Below are 17,454 nucleotides of genomic sequence, written 5' to 3'. Positions count from 1 at the left end.
GGGGGGAGCGAGTGGTGTTAAGAAGCGTATTTATTGATGGCGAGGGTGGGTGGTGTGCCATGGGAAGGGGGGGTGAGGGCAAAGAAAAAGAAAGTTGCAAATCATTAAAAACTCCACTGACGTAAGGGGGGGGGGGGGGGGAAGAAAAAGTACAAAGATCATTAAGTTTAAGCCAATTTCTAAACCTCTGCTTTAACTGCTATCTCAAGTTCCTACATACAACAACCTTATTGCGAAATATACCTCAGTCACACAATATATGAAATCATAAGCAGCACCTAAGTTTATGAAATTTGAGAATCTGTTTCTCACCTGTTCTTGTGCTGCATTCAACATTGGTTCCTGAATATCAGTGTACATACGCCTCAAAGCATTGTATCCGCCTGGTATACTTTCAAGATTACTCAAGGCTCTGTCTTGATTTCTCATCATTTCCTGCATCATTGCTGGATTTCTTGCAAGTTCTAAGGTCTTCAAGAAAAAGAAAGTTGCAACTCATTAAAAACTCCACTAAGGTACACATAAACTACTTTATTTCTATCAATTTTCATGGGTTATTTAACAGGCTTTCCAGTCCATTATGGTTGAAAAGTCTCATTTTTTTATTAGTGTCTTACTCTAAAGAATAGACATTAAATCCACTTGAAAAAGTAAATGGTCTTATTATCAATGACAAATGCATTACTTTATGGTGCTATTCTATTAACTAATAAAAAACTGGAATATAAAATGGAAACAAATTATGATATATGACTGTATTACACAGACAAGTTTAAAAAGTCACTCAAGATTTTAACTTTAGTGTTAGATACATAAGACAATTCAAATACAATGTGACACATGAATGCCATAATGGCTAAATGTTGTATAACCACAGTCTAGTCACTTAAACTTTTAATATCTCCTAGAAACTGACTTTTAAGTTACAGACAAGTTGTAGGTCTACACTGGCAGGAGTTTGCAGAAAAAAGAATAATGCATGCTGATGAAATCAAAGATTCAGAACAAAACTCACCTGCCAACACTATCTATAAATAAGTAAGAAATCTCTAGATATATACATATAAACATGTACCCATATACATACACATACTTATATGCATATATTTTGAATGGTACTAGCTGTATCAAAAAATTTCCAACATACTTGTCTCATTATATCTGGATTATTAATCATGTGACTAATCTCTGGATTTCGCTGTATTAACTGCTGCATTTGAGGATTGGCCATAATTAACTGTCTCATCAGATCAGGATTTGAAAGCATGCTCTGAACAAAGGGATTTTCCATAATCTGGACCATCATTTCTGGGTTGGACATGAGCTGCCGCTGCATTTGACTTTGTAGTTCAGAGAAGTTGGATGTATTCAAGCCCAAGCTACTCAGACCTGCAAGACCTCCAAGGCCACCTAAGAGCAAAGGGAGGAAAACATAAATACAAAATCAGCTAACTGTAGCTTGATTTTTCAAGCTATTTCATTTCCATATTTAAATCTCTCTTCTGGTCTCCAAATACTGAGATCTAATGTATTTTACAAGCCTTCTGAAAGAAATGTTTTCTTCACTGGTTTGCTACATAGTACTGGTCTGGCCCAAATGGTTTAATAAATTCTATAAAAGATGCTAAATTATTTTCTGTACTTAGCCAAAAATGTGAAATATATAACAGCCACTCTGAATAATACCAAATTTACAAAGTCAGTTTCAAAACTGTTACCTGACAGTTATTTGTCTATATTATAATTCTGCGTTCTACTTTACACAAAAAGAATTCCTTTTATAAAGGATAAAAAAATCTTTTAAGTTTGTGTGACTTCTATCAAACAACGAATTCATCTAATATTTAAGTGTAAATAGTGAAGACAACTCCAAAGCCTGGTCCAAACAAGAAGGAAATATATGCATGAAAAATGAATACCACTATAACAGCTGTCATCTACTGCACAATAGAATTTGCTGCGGATTCAAAATAAGTATGATAATAAACTCTGCCTAAAAACAAATGAAACTGTTACCAATCAGGTATCAAGAAGAGGACAAAAATTATTATAGGTAATTAATTTTCCTAAGAAGTTACCAGAACACATGGAATACATTACATTCCCAAGGGCTGGTGAGTAGAATAATGTCATCCACAAAAAGACTTTTCTTAAAGTGTTCAAAAATTCTCAAATAGTCCAAACAAAATAAAGTCGATGGTACAAGGCTGTTCTATGTGAAATTAAGGTTTAGGATATTACTCCTCACATAGTGTTCTAGGATTAACCTGAGAAGTTTATGATTTAGCATGCTACTACACTGAATCTTGTCAGCAGAATGTAACAAAGAAATAAACCACAGGGACCCTTGTTCTTGATTTAAGTTAATTCTAATTACTCAACCGATCAATCAGCTAAGCATTTATGGAGTACCTACTACCATTACCTGACAGATAATATGTACAAGCACTGGATACAAATACCAAAGAGCAATACATAATAGATAATAATAATAATAATAATAATAATTAGTGTAGATAATCAAGTATTGACTATGTATTCAGAACATAAATCTATTCAAAACTTATCCCTTATCTGTAATTCTGTCAGTGACCCAAGAAAAAGTAAAAAATGGAGTTTCCAAGTCATTTGAGTTGAAAAAGATCTTGTAGATCATCTATTCAACGCTCTTAATTTATAGAAATTGGTAGGAGTTTTTAAAGGAATAATGAAATCACAGATTCAGAATAAAACTCACCTGCCAACTCTTTCAGATGTCTCTAGATCTAGGGATATGTGCATGTGTCCATATAGACATTTTTATATGTGCATACATATATATAAATTAGGAGTGGCATTAACTGTACCAAAAAAAAAATTTCAACACATCTAAGATTTAAACTTCCATGGATAAATTATGTAAGTCAAGAGAGAAAGCATTCTATATCTCTTAATTCTGTAATTGATAAAAGATAATTCTGAAGATATACATTTGTCCTTGTTTCCATATTTTAATACAAGTAACATCTAATTATAGATGAAACTATTTTTGTAGCTAAATACCTAGATATTTGCCAATAGTTTTTTTCCCTTTCCCCAATAAAAGTTTACCTAAAAAAAATCTTACCTAAACCAAAAGGGTTACTATTTGTAGAAACTGGTGTGGAGTTACTACTGGGAGATGCTGATGTGGTAGAATTACTTCCAGTGGTGTTTGTTTGCTGAACTGGATGATCCTGAGGTCTAAGAGAAAAAAATTAAACCACAACTTAAATCAGTATTTTTTAAAATTTTAGAAATTCATACTAAAGGCTCAATTCTTTGGCATATTTTTATATGTTGTGTTAAACATTTCCCAATTACATTTTTTTTTTTTTGCTTTTTGGAAGGCAATTGCAGTTAAGTGACTTGCCCAAGGTCACACAGCTAGTTTTTGTGTTAAGTGTCTGAAGTCACATTTGAACTTAGGACCTCCTGACTCCAGGGCCAGTGCTCTATTCACTGCATCACCTAGCCACCCCTACCAATTACATTTTAAAAATTCATTTCACTCTAGGCCCTCTCACACCCACTGAGAAGACAAGCAATATGACACCTATTAGACATGTAAAGCCATGTAAAACGTATTTCTATATTAGCCATGTTGCACAAAAAAGGTATTAAAAATAAGCTTTAATCCACACTCAAGAGCTATTAATCAGTTCTCTTTCTGAACATGGATAGCATTTTTCATCATGAACTCCCTGGAATTTAGTGGATAATAATGGTATTGAACAAAGTAGCTAAGTCTTTCATTGCTGATTATCATTACCATGTTGCTGTTACTGTGTACAATGTTCTCATTCTGCTCACTTAATTTTGAATCAGTTCATTTAAGTCTTCCCAGGTTTTTCTGAAACCATCCTCTTTGACATTTCTTATATCAAACAGTATTCCATCACAATCACACACCACAATTTGTTCAATCATTCCACAATTCACAGGAATCCCCTCAATTTCCAATTCTTTTTTTTATTTTTTAATAGTATGTGTGTGTGTGTAAACATTTGATTTTAAAACTTTGAATTCCAAATTCATTCCCCTCCTCCCTTGTCACCCACCCTAATTGGGAAGATAAGCAATTCAGTATAGATTGTACATGTGTAGCTAATGCAAAACATTACCATAGATATATTGTAAAAGACTGACTATATTTCCCTCCCTCCTATCCCACATCCACTTGTTCTATTCTCTACTTTGATCCAGTCCCTTTTCAAAAGTGGGTGCATCCAACTTCCCTCCCCCCCCAGCCTGCCCTCCCTTCCATCATCCCCCCTCTCATGCCCTTCCCCACCTACTCTGCTATAGGATGAGATACCCTATTTAGTATGTATGTCATTCCCTCCCTGAGCCAAATTCAATGAGAATAAGGTTGACTCATTCCCTTTTGCCTTCCTATTCTTCCCCTCCATTGTAACCATTTTCCCTTGCCTCTTCTATATAAGATAGCTTACCCCATTCTGTCTCTCCCCATCTCCTCTCATTATATTCCTCTCTCACCTCTTCATTTCACCTTTTAAGTATCATCCCTTCCTATTCAATTGGTCCTGTGCCCTCTATCTATGTATACCTGTAAACATATATACACACATTCACATATGTATTCATATACCACTGTATCTTCCAATATAGACAAATATACATATAAATATATATATATATATGTTTCTATTCCCTTCCACTATTTTCATACTGAGAAAAGTTTCATCAGTTACAATTATTGTTTTTCCATGTAGGAAATGTCAATAGTTCAACTTTGATAAGTTCCTTATGATTTCTTTTCTCTGTTTACCTTCTCATGCTTCTCTTGCTTCTTGTATCTGAATGTCAAATTTTCTATTCAACTCAGGTTTTTTCATCAAGAATGCTTAAAAGTTCTCTATTTCACTGAATGACCATATTTTCCCCCGAAACATGATACTCAGTTTTGCTGGGTAGGTGACTCTTGGTTTTAATCCCAGCTCCTTTGATCTCCCGAATATCATATTCCAAGCCCTTTGATCCCTCAGTGTAGAAGCTGCCAGATCCTGTGTTGTCCTGATTGTGTTTCCACAATATTCAAATTGTTTCTTCCTGGCTGTTTGTAATATTTTCTCCTTGATCTGGGAACTCCGGAACCTGGTTATAATATTCCTAGGAGTTTTCTTTTGGGGATCTTTTTTAGGAGGTGATCGGTTGATTCTTTCAACTTCTATTTTGCCCTCTGGTTCTAAAACATCAGGGCAGTTTTCTTTGAGAACTTACTGGAGGATGATTTCTAGGTTCTTACTTTGATCATGGCTTTCAGGTAGTCCAATAATCTTTAAATTATCTCTCCTGGATCTATTTTCCAGGTCAGTGGTTTTTCCCATGAGATATTTCACACTGCCTTCTATTCTTTCATTTGTTTGGATCTGTGTAACAGCATCTTGATTTCTCAAAGTCATTAGCTTCCCTCTGCTCCAATCTAATTCTGAAGAAATGATTTTCCTCAGTGAGCTTTTGAGATTCTTTTTCTATCTGGCAAGTTTGGCTTTTTAAGGCATTCTTCTCCTCATTACCTTTTTGAGCCTCTTTTGCCATTGAGTTAGTCTATTTTTTAAGGTGTTATTTTCCTCAGTCAGGCTGTTGACTCTTACTTTGTAATTTTCTTGCAGCATTCTCATTTCTCTTCCCAATTTTTCCTCCACTTCTCTTATTTGCTTCTTAAGGTCCTCTATGGCCTGTAACCAGCTCGTATTTTTGTTGGAAGCTTTTGGTGCGGCAGTTCTGACTTCACTGTCTTCTTCCTCCTGTTCCATGCTTTGATCCTTTTTGTCCCCAAAATATGAATCTAATGTTGGATTGGTTTGCTTGGTTTGCTTCCTTTGCCTGCTCATGTTGCCACTCAATTACTTGACTTTTGGGCTTTGTGCCACAGTAGGACTCTGCCACCAGACAGGGGAGCTTTGTTCCAAACGCTGGGGTTTTCTCAGCTGCCAGAGATATTAGTTGGGTGCCCTCTCTGAAGCCTCCACACACTTTGGCAAGCTGGTCACATACCCCAGGACCTCCACCCTAGACTGCAATCCAGATCCAAGCAGGTTAAAGCAAGAGCGATTACCCCTCAGACTGGTCGCTTGGTCCCCCTACACTCTGCAGGCCAGGAGCTGAAGCTGCCACAAGGCGGCTGCACCAAAGCCTTCAGCAGCTTCTCGCCCTGGGGGCAAAAGCCAAAGCACTCCCAACTAATGGGTCCCAAAGTCCACACTGCACTGACCTCTCACTTTGTCCTTAGCATCTATGTGTTGATAATTCTGGACCGCCACAGCTACTGGTGATCTGGAGTCCCTCCAGCCAGTGGTTGGTCAGGCCTGCCCCAGGGCTAAAACCACAGTGTGAGGGGCTGGGCTCAGCTCCCAGAGCACTGTGCTGGCCCATTCCTGCCGGCCTGCTGGGCTGTCTTCAGTGGGAGATTAGCTCCTCTGTGTCATTTTGTGGGTTCTGTAACTCCAAAGTTTGTTTGGAATCCCCTTTTACATGAATTGGAGGTGGTGGGAGCCAGAGCCATGCAGAGGTCCTGTTTCTACTCCGCCATCTTGACTCTGCCCTCTCAATTTCCAATTCTTTACCAACACAAAAAGCACTTCCATAAATATTTTTGTACATGTGTCCTTATCCTTCTTTGTTCTCTGTCAGGACTTAGTAGTGGTATTGCTGGGGTAAGATTTTATAGCTCTTTGGCATAGTTCCAAATTATTCTCTAGAATGACTGGACCAATTCACAACTCCACCAATAATATATCAGTTTCCCACTTTCTAAAGTGTCAATTTGTAAACCAATTCGAAACAATCAGTTAAAGAAACAACCAACTAGCATCAAATATGCAAATCAGATTACCCAAGGGACAAAGAAAAATTAGGGAACATCCTAAGTCACAAAAACATTAGAGAAACTTCTAGCTCCACCCCCATCAAATTAGCCAGTCATTGAGTATAATTTTAGAAAAAAAATTTCATTTGTAACAATATAAAAATCTTTAAATTTTTTTCTCAATTACATGTAATAACAATTTTAAACTTTCATTTTTATTGAGTTACAAATTCTCTCTCCTCCTCCCTGAGAAGAAAAGCAAATATTGATAGATTATACATGTGGAATAATGCAAAACATATCTCCATATTAGTCATGCTGTAAAAGGAAAAAACACAGACCAAAAAAAAATGAAAATAAAGTTTTTTTGTTTTTTTAAAAAAGTATCCTTTGATCTGAATTCAGTCTTCACCACTTCTTTCTTTGGGGCTAGACAGCATTTTTCTTTAGTCCTTCAGAATTGTCTTGGATAGTCTTAGACAGTATTGTGATAGTAGCTAAGTCATTCACAGCTGATCACACAATATTGCTGTTACTGTGTACAATGTTCTCCTGCTGCTTCTCATTTCTCTTTGCTTCAGTTCATGTAAGTCTTCCCTGGTTTTTCCAAAACCATCTTGTTCAATCATTTCTTACAGCATTGTATAGTTTTCCATCAGAATTATATACCAACTTGTCAAACATGACCCAATTCACATGCACCCCCCATCAATTTCCAAGTCTTTGTCACCATAAAAAGAGGCTATAAGTATTTTTCACATATAGATCCTTTTCCCTTTTTTAAAAAATCTCTTTGGGATACAGACCTCATAGTGGGTCTGTACTGGGTCAACAGGCATGAACACTTTCACAGTCCTTTGGGCATAGTTCTAAATTGCTCTCCAGAATGGTTAGATCAGTTCAAAACGCAACTAAAAGGATGTTAGCGTTCTAATTTTTCCATATCCCTCCAACTTTTTCCCTTTCAGGCATATCAGCTAATCTGAGAGTGTGAGGTGGTACCTCAGAACTGTTTGAATTTGAAGTTCTATTGTTATTTAATTTTTTCATATGGCTGTAGAGAACTTTGGTTTCTTCTCCTGAAAACTGCCTTTTCATATCCTTTGACCAATTTATCAAATGGGGAATGACTTGTATTCTTAGAAATCTGACTCAGTTTTCCACATATTTGAGAAATGAGGCTTTTCTGCATTTGTTTCTGAGGATTTTAAGTCCTAAAACATGGTCAATTTTTGGGAAGGTCCCATGTACAGCTGAGAAAAAGGAATAATACTCCTTTCTCTTCCCATTCAGTTTTCTCCAAAGGTCTATCATATCTTAACTTTTCTAAAATCTATTCATCTCCTCAACTTTCTTGTTTATTATTAAATTTATCTTGCTCTAAAATGAGAATGCTGAGGTCCACTAATATAATTTTCTTATCTATTTCCTCCTGCAACTCATTTAACTTTTCCTTTAAGAATTTGGATGCTATACCATTAAGTGCATGTATATATTTAGCATTGCGTCATATTACTTCATCATCTATGGTACAATTTAGCAAAGCCTCAGTTTCCTAGTTTTATCTCTCTCTTTTATTTTTGGAGGTGGGAGGGCAGGGCAATTGGGATTAAGTGACTTGCCCAAGGTCACATGGCTACTAGGTGTTAAGTGTTTGAACTCAGGCCCTCCTGACTCCAGGGCCAGTGTTCTATTCACTGTGCCACCAAGCCATCCCCCTAGTTTATCTCTTAATTAGATCTATTTTTGCTTTTGCTTTCTCTGAGATAATAGCTACTCCTGCTCCAACCACTTATATTTATTATAGCTCTCTATCTACTTCAACCATATTTTTTTTTTTGCTTTTTGGAGGGCAATTGGTGTTAAGTGACTTGCCCAAGGTCACATGGCTAGTTTGTGTGTGTGTGTGTGTGTGTGTGCGCGCGCGTGCGCGCGCGCACGCTAAGTGTCTGAGGCTGGATCCGAACCCAGGTCCTCCTGACTCCAGGGCTGGTGCTCTATTCACTGCACCACCTAGCCGCCCCTAAACCATATTTCTTCTAAACAACAAATTAATGGATTCTGGTTTTTAATCCATTCTGTTACCTACTTCCATTTGATGGGCAAATTTATTTCATTCACATTCAGTTATGATTACTGTTTATTTCCCTCCATACTAATTTTCTCTCATTTATCCTTTTCCCTCTCTCCTCTCACCCTATCCCTCCTAAAAAGTCCATTTTGCTTCTGAACACCTCCCCCAATCTGCCCTCCCCCCCCCCCACCCCCATTCTCCTGACTCCAGGGCCGGTGCTCTACTCACTGCACTACCTAGCCACCCCACAGCCCCCATTTCTTATTCCCCGTCTCTCCTACTTCCCTGTATGGCAAGATAGCTTTCTATGCCCATGTGTCTGTGTATGGTATTCCTTCTTTGAGTCAGGTTATCATGAGATAACCTTACTCATGAGAGTAAGGTTCAAGTATGCCACCACTGCATCATGCCTTCCAACTATAAAAGCTCTTCTTTTTGAGCCTTTTTTATGTGAGATAACTTAACCCCATTCTACCTCTCCTGTTTCCCTTTTCCCAATGCATCCCTCACCCCTCCATTTTTTTTCACATCATCCCATCATAGTCAATTCACACCCCTACCCTCTATGTATATCCTTTTTAATTAAGTATCCTAATATAATGATAACCTCAGGAATTACAAGCATCATCTTCCCATGTAGTAACGTAAACAGTTTAATCTTATTAAATCCCTTATGATTTCTCTTTTCATGTTACCTTGTTATGTTCTCTTAAGTCTTGTGTTTGAAAGTCAATTTTCTATTGAGTTGTCATCTTTTCATCAAGAATTCTTGAAAGTTCTCTATTTCATTAAATATCCATTTTTTTTTTCCTGATGGGAGTATATTCAGTTTTGTTGGGTAGGTGATTCTCAGGCTATAATTCTAGTTCCTTTGCCCTCCAGAATATCAAATTACAAGTACTCCAATCCTTAAATGTAAAATGTACTAAAATGATCCCAACTGTGGTTCCACAACATTTGAATAGTTTCTTTCTAGTTATTTGCAACATTTTCTCTTTGACCTGGGAACTTTGGAATTTGGCTACAATATTACTGTAAACTTTCATTTTGGGATCTTTTAGGAGGTGATCAGAGGATTTTTTCCATTCCTATTTTACCCTCTGGTTCTATGATATCAGGGAAGTTTTCCTTGGTAATTTCTTGAAATCTGATATCCATGCTCTTTTTTTGATCATGGCTTTTGGGTCATCCAGTAATTCCCAAGTTATTGCTCTTTGATCTATTTTCCAGGTCAGTTGTTTTTTTCCAATAAGATATTTCACCATTTCTTCTACTATTTTTTCATTCTTTTGATTTGATTCTATTTCTTGATGTCTCATGGAATTAATAGCTTCTACATTCCTGGTTCTAATTTTAGAAATTATTTTCTTCAGCAAGCTTTTGTACCTCCTTTTCCATTTGATCAACTCTACTTTTTTAAGGAGTTCTCTTTCAACAGATTTCTGTGCCTGTTTTATCATTTGGCCAATTCTGTTTTTCAAGGTGTTATTTTCTTCAGCATATTTTTGTACCCCTTTTACCAAGTTGTTGTCTCTTTTCATAATTTTCTTGTATCACTCATTTCTTTTCCCAGTTTTTTCCTCTACCTTTCATTTGATTTTTAAAATTCTTTTTGAGCTCTTCCATGAATCCTTTTTAAGCCTCTGACTAATTCACATTTTTCTTGAAGTTTTGCATGTAGCCATTTTTATTTCTTGTCTTCTTCCAAGTTTGTGTCTTGATCTTCCCTGTCACCACAGTAACTTTCTATGGTCAGGTTCTTTTTTTATTGTTTGCTCAGTTCATTTCTTAACTTATAACTTTATGTTTAAAGCTGGGTACCGCTCCTGTAGTGGCAGAGGCACTGTCCCAAGCCTCAGATTTTTCTTGCTACTATTTTCAGAGCTAGTTCTGGGGGTATGCAAGTTTTCAGATCTTCCAAGGTGGTATGATCTAAGGAGAAGTGTGGTATCACTACTCTTCTGGCCTGTGCTCTGGTCTCTGAGTGACCATATGCACTTTTCTCTGCCCTGTAACTATGTATGACCAGAGCCCCTGCTCTCCTGTGGCATCAAGTGCTTTTTCTGCTAATAACCCTGAAATCGTAACTTGGGTTCTTGCTCTCTGGAAGCTGCAAGAGTCAGTGCTCTTTTCTTCGTTGGACCTGAGACTAGGGTCACCACTCCTCTGCAGTCACAAACGCTAGTGGGCTACTGCTCCTCTTCATCCTAATACTGTGATCAGAAACTGTGTTATGGGCAATACAACAGGGTCCTAAACCTGTGCTGGCGAAAGGTCCCCTATAATGTCCTTCTGACCAGTGGTCTGAGTGCTGCTGAATGCTGCCACTGTCCCTAAGGCCTACTGCTGGCCCGCCCGGCACAGGTCTGTGCGACATTATGCTCTAAGCCACCCCTGCCCAGTGAGCAGATCTTTCCTGCCGACCTCCTTTTCACCTACACCTTTTGTTGGTTCTGCTGCCCCTAACTCTGATTTCAGGTATTATTTTAAAGTTGTTTGGAGGGAAATTTGGAAAGCTCAAGTAAGCCCCTGCCTTACTCTGCCAACTTGACTCTACACCTTGATCGCTTTTAAAAGCAAAATTCATCACTTCTAATGATTTCATAAAGAGTCTCAAAAACCCATGGTGGAAATAAAGTCATTTCCTTCCTGGAGTTTTGTTCGCCTATTATCTGATACTGACTTCATTTAAACCCCCCGCTTCAAGTAGTAAATTAATATATGTATGTTTAAAATGATGGCTTTTAGAATGTAATGATGTCCTCTCCAAATAAATTTAGAACATTTTAGCATTAACCTCGAAGTCAGAAGTCAGGGGGAGTTGTTCAAGGTCCTTTTTAAGTTAGCATTCATATTTTCCATAAACTTGGGGGAAAACTCAGCATTATATTTGACGGTCATTTATTCTACCGTTCCCAAGTTTTTGAAAAACCACTTAAGTTTAATATCAATGCCTGATCATCAGTCGGTCATCCTACCCAGTTTAGGGAATTCAGCAGATTACCCACCAAATGTTATTAAATATTTATAAAGGGGGGCAGGCACTTGTGGTATTATTTAAGGAACAGACCAGGACCATCAGGTGTCCACCATTAGATTCATTCCGTTGAACTACCATCTTAAAATAAAACATTCCTGTCGGGGTATGTTAAGGTACCTTTTATGGATTGGATCTGTGATTATCCTGGTGGTGTGCTAGAGTTATTAGCTTGTACTAGCTCACAAAAGCCAACTGTTGCATACCTGCTCTACAGTGACTCTAGACTTAAGAAAGTAATAGAGAAAATGTTAATAATGCAGATTAATATTACAAGTGTGTCATGGGCACCCTCCCCCAAGAACCACTTGTTAACTTTCCAGGATATAGAACTCCCTCTACCAAAGTAGACTGGTACCTGTTTTTGCAAATTATAATTTGAAAAAGTTATCTAGGACACTTGAAAGGTTAAGTGACTTGTCCAGGGCTATACAGCCTGTAAAAGGCAGGTCTTTCTGGCTCTGAGGAAAACTCTCCAATCTGTCAGACAGGTCTTCTTCGGAGGCCAACCCTATTCACAATGCTTCTGTTAAAGGTATTTACTACTTCAATAAAAACTGGATTTACCATTTAGCTTTTTTTCTTTTCTCTGACAGGAGGGGCAGAACAGCAGTAGGGGAAAGGGACAACACTTATGTTTTCCTAAGACAATGCCATGTTTACACAAACAAAATACAGACACTCATTCATTAATGTGGATCATCAGGAACTGACTGTATAATGAGAATTTAAATCTCTTCATACTTATCTCCCACAGTAATTCTAGGTCCTAAAGAAAAATGATAAATGGAACCTCCAATTCAACCAAACCACAACTTATTGTGGTACTTGTTGGTATTTGGTTTTCTCATCTATCTATGACATCTTTCAAATCTTCAGTGACCTATGTCATACCAAAAATCCGTCATCAATCAACATTTATTAAGCACTTAGTACATGCCAGGTACTGTGATAAGTACTGCTGAGGATACGAAGAAAATGCAAAAATAGTCTTTATATTCAAGGAGCTAATATTATAATAGGGTAGAGACCATGAACCTATATATGTATATAAACAAGAAACACAAAGTAGATGTAAGGAAACTTCATAGAAGAAGGCACTAGCAGTCAGGGGGACCAAAAAAGTACTACAGAAGGTAGAGAATTAGCTTAATCTTGAAGGACTCATCGAGAAAGGTAAAGGGACAAGAAGTGAAGCAACATGTGAGAGAAACAGCAAGCAAGTCAGCATGTCTAAAGTATAAGACTGGGAAGACAGGAGGGGGTCAAGTTATGCAGAGCTTTACACACAAAATAGAGGGATCTATATCTGATCCTATAGAATATAGGGAGCCTAGTGGAGTTTCCCAGGGTTGGCTGCATAATCAGATCTATAGTTAAAAAAAAAAAAAAAACTTTGGCAGAAAGTGAGCAGAGCCTTAAGGCAGGGAGATCCAATTCAAAAGCTAATGAAACAATGTAAGCCATGAAAAGATGAGGGCTTGCGGAAAATATGTGAAGAGCAGGGGTCATATTTAGGCGAAGCTATGGAGAAATAAATGAAAAGATGTGGACACTGATTAGACACGTAAAATTAGATGACTAGAAAGATGGTGGTTTACTCAACAGGAATACAGAAGTTTGGAAGAGAGGTGGGTTTGAGAGAGAAGATAACGAAATAGGTTTAGAGGAGGTGATGATTTTGAGTTATCAACTAGACAATTCAAAATATTCAATAGACAGGGACACAGTGTTAGAACTGTGTTAGAGAGACGACAGCTAGCTAACATTATCCTCATAAAGATAAATGAATCCATGGGAGTTGATGCAATCACCAAGTAAATAAGAGAAGGCTTAGGAGAGATACTTGAGGGACACCTAGTCAGTGGGTATGACATGGATCAAGATCCATCAAAGAAAACTAACAAGAAGCTGTCAGAAAGGCAGGAAACAAACCAAGAAAGGAATAGCGACATGACAACCAAGAGAGGAGAAAATATGCATTCCAGGACTAAAAGATGATCAACAGTATCAAATACTGCTGAGAATTCAAGGATGAGGGCTGAGAAAAGGTCATTAGAATGGGCAATAAATTAAGAGATCACTGGAAATTTCTGAAAGAGCATTTTCACTTCAATTATGACAGATTAGAAAACCAGAAAGCAAAGTGTAGGACAATGGGGGAGAGGCAGGGGGAGCAGAAGGATTGAGTATATGATGTTTTTTTTTTCCAAGGAAATTTAGCTAAAATGAGGAGGAAAGATACAAGACGACAGCTAATGGAGATGGTAAAATCTAATGAGTTTTTTTTAATTGTTTTAAAAGGATAAGGGAGGTGTGTTCACACTAGCAAGGGAAAGAACCAAAAGGTAGAAAGAGATTGAAAAGTGGGAACAAGGATAACACTGGGTCAATATACTTGAGAATACAGGGAAGGACAGGATCAAAGATAAACGCAAAGGAAGTTGGCCTTGTCAAGGAGAAAAGTCAGCTCTTCATCAGTGAAGGAGGAAATAACAAAGGATGAAATCTGGGGTTGTGAAATGATAAGGAAAGGAGAAATGAAAGCTCATAAAAATGGACTGGAGTTATTATTTTTTTTGAGATGCAATCCTTAGCAGGCGATGCTGATTTGCAGAAGACTTAGTAAGGGATTAGAACAATCACTATTTGGGGGGTGGGAGGAGATAGAAAAACAGAAGCATTTATTAAATGCCTAATGTGCTACTCACTGTGTTAAGCACCTTTAGATTTTACCTTATTTGATATTATGGATTTAAGAAGAACTGTTAACTGTTAAGGTTAGATAACAAATATGTAGTAGACTAAATATGGTACAATTTTCCTACACTTCTCTTCAGCAGTATGTAAGTGGGAACAAAGGAGGTAAATGACAGGAATAAGCCAGGGCTGAGGTTTGCCAAGGAATGAATGGCAAAAGGACAAGGGAACAAGGGTACTAATGTAGATGGAGAGAATAGTACTGAGGTAAAATCAGTTCAGATCAGTTATCAATTAATTTAGGTGGGAAAACCTACTCTAACCTTGAGGAACTGCTAATGCATCTGAAGAAAAGCAGTAATTCAACCTATTAAAACTAAGTATATTTGGGGCGGCCAGGTAGCACAGCGAGTAAGAGCACCGGCTCCAGTGTTGGGATGACCTGGAGATCGAATCCCGGGCTCAGACACTTAGCACCCACCCAGAAACACCTGGCCGTGTAACCTTGAGCAAGTTACTTAACCCCAATTGCTTAGGGGCGGCCAGGTGGCTCAGCGAGTAAGAGCACCGGCTCCAGTGTCGGGATGACCTGGATCAAATCCGGGCTCAGATACTCAGCACCACACCCAGAAATAACTGATTGCTTAAAAAAAAAAAACAAAACTAAGTGTATTTGACATTAAGGTTTCTGTTATGTATGCTGTTGAGAATTAAAGTTAATACAACTTCACAATTCCAAAACAGTAGCTATCCTCATCAGAGACTGTCTTGCAAAAGAATCCTAAATAAATCAACAATTGATCTGATCAGATCAATTGCTGCTCCACCTCAATAAACTAAGATTTTTGTCTCAAATACATTTGTCCTAGTTGCTAACATTCAGAATTAAGCAAAATTCTCTTAATGACTAGTATTTATTAGTTTATTTAGTGATTTTAAAGTACAGCTTTTCCTTTTTTAGCTAAACACACTGTTGGAAATTGCAAAATTTATAGTGTCACAGCCTTCAAGAAGATTGGTTGGCTCCAATTATATTTTTGCCACTGACTGATTTCAAATGATAGAATTCCCGTCTCAATTTACTGTTTTCAGTTTGTTTAAAATAGCATTATTTCTTTCTTTTTTTTTTTTTTGGAGGGCAATTGGGGTTAAGTGACTTGCCCAAAGTCACACGGCTAGTGAATGTGTCAAGGGTCTGAGGCTGCATTTGAACTCAGGTCCTTCTGACTCCAGGGCCAGTGCTCTATTCACCTAGCCGCCCCGCCCTGAAATAGCATTATTTCTATAATTCAAAGTTCGGACATATAAGACATTAATGAGTTGCAATATCACCACATTAAAAATCAGTGTAGCAAAGCACTGGGAATTTAAAAAATAAAACAAAGTTATTAACCCTTTCATCACCAGCTAACCACTAGTAAATATAATTTTATCAAACAACTTTGGTCTTATAACACATTAATTACAGTCAACAGTGGTAAAAGAGGACCTGAATTTCTGAGTTTATAAATAGTTCCTTATTTCAGGGAAATACTATATTATTGGGAATACAGGGATCCTGAAAGAAAAATATTCCTACACTGGTTACTCAAAGCTTACCTGTTTTGTGTTTTTATGACAAGGTGAACAGTAAGTCCATCATGTATTCCATGCTGGCTCAAAGTATCTTGATCTTTTAAAATTTTTCCAGCAAATATTAACACAAGTTGATCAGGATGGGACTTGAATCGTTTGGAGATTTTTTCCTTAAACTAAATAAAATAAAGAGCGAAATTAATACACATTACAAGATTTAATGTTACTTAATTTAAACAAAGTAGAAAAAATTTCAGATATTCCTATATGAGTTAAGAGTCAGGATCAATGAAATGACCAACCATGATTTTAGAAGAATGGTAACTCATGCTTCTCACTTCTTGACAGAGATATGAAGGAGAGGTGCATTTTCAGATACTGTTAATGAGTGGATGTGTTTTGCTTGACCGTACTTATTATAATTTAATATATACTTTAAAAATTATATAGATATCTGAGATTTGTGGTGTCATGTAATCCTTTCTATAAATACAGATTCGTGTTTGTAAAGTTGGAAATGATTTTTTAAAATTTAAGGAATTGGAAAATGATAAACATTTTTCTGATCTCTCAGCAAAGAACTTTTGTATAATTCCTCAGTTCATTATAAACCTTTACATTCTGTTTTTAATCTATTACCAGTAATCGGTTTAGGTTCTGGGTACCACGTTTTAGCAAAGACTTTCAAAGCTAGAGAATAACCTGATAATGGTAACCAGGATGGCAAAGGGTGAATTCATACCATGTGAGCACTGACTGAAGGAATGGAGAATGTTCAATAATATCATAACATTAACTAAATTCAAGATTTCCAAAACATTTCACAACCCTGTAAGGTAGCCTATTATCATTATTTTATAGATAAGGAAATTAAGTGCCAGAAACAATTTGAACCCAGATCTTCCTGACTACAAGTCCTGCACCCCACTCAGTCCACTATTCCATAATGACCTTCTATGTTTAGCAAGCAAAAGACAGGAGAAAAATGCTAGACATCCTTAAAGTATTTGAAAGGCTGTCACAGAGCAGAGGGAATGTTCTAGTTAACCACAGGAAAGAAAAAAAAAAAAACAGCAGACAGGGGTGGCCAGGTAGCACGGTGAGTAAGAGCACCCGCCCCAGAGTCGGGATGACCTGGGATCGAATCTGGGCTCTGATACTTAGCACCACACCCAGAAATAACTGGCCATGTAACGTTGAGCAAGTTAATTAACCCCA

General features: G+C 37.3%; 1 protein-coding gene across 4 annotated transcripts in view; it reads right to left on the bottom strand.

Annotated features, from left to right (window-relative positions):
• The window catches only part of UBQLN1 (ubiquilin 1), a 62,403-nt gene that overhangs the window by 12,460 nt on the left and 32,489 nt on the right, over window positions 1-17,454 (bottom strand). For all 4 annotated transcript variants that reach the window (XM_069105285.1, XM_069105291.1, XM_069105305.1 and 1 more), the window contains exons 2-5: window positions 16,261-16,412; window positions 3,107-3,222; window positions 1,148-1,410; window positions 313-471 (exon numbers count right to left, since the gene is read on the bottom strand). In XM_069105285.1, the coding sequence (XP_068961386.1) occupies window positions 313-471; window positions 1,148-1,410; window positions 3,107-3,222; window positions 16,261-16,412 (690 nt within the window). The remainder of the gene's footprint in view (window positions 1-312; window positions 472-1,147; window positions 1,411-3,106; window positions 3,223-16,260; window positions 16,413-17,454) is intronic.

This window comes from Petaurus breviceps, unplaced genomic scaffold, assembly GCF_028583685.1.
Source record: "Petaurus breviceps papuanus isolate PSGF00001 unplaced genomic scaffold, PetGlider_PUasm1.0 138, whole genome shotgun sequence".
Lineage (NCBI taxonomy): Eukaryota > Metazoa > Chordata > Mammalia > Diprotodontia > Petauridae > Petaurus > Petaurus breviceps.
The sequence above is the reverse complement of the archived record's forward strand: the minus strand, read 5'-3'. Positions and strand labels throughout refer to the sequence as shown.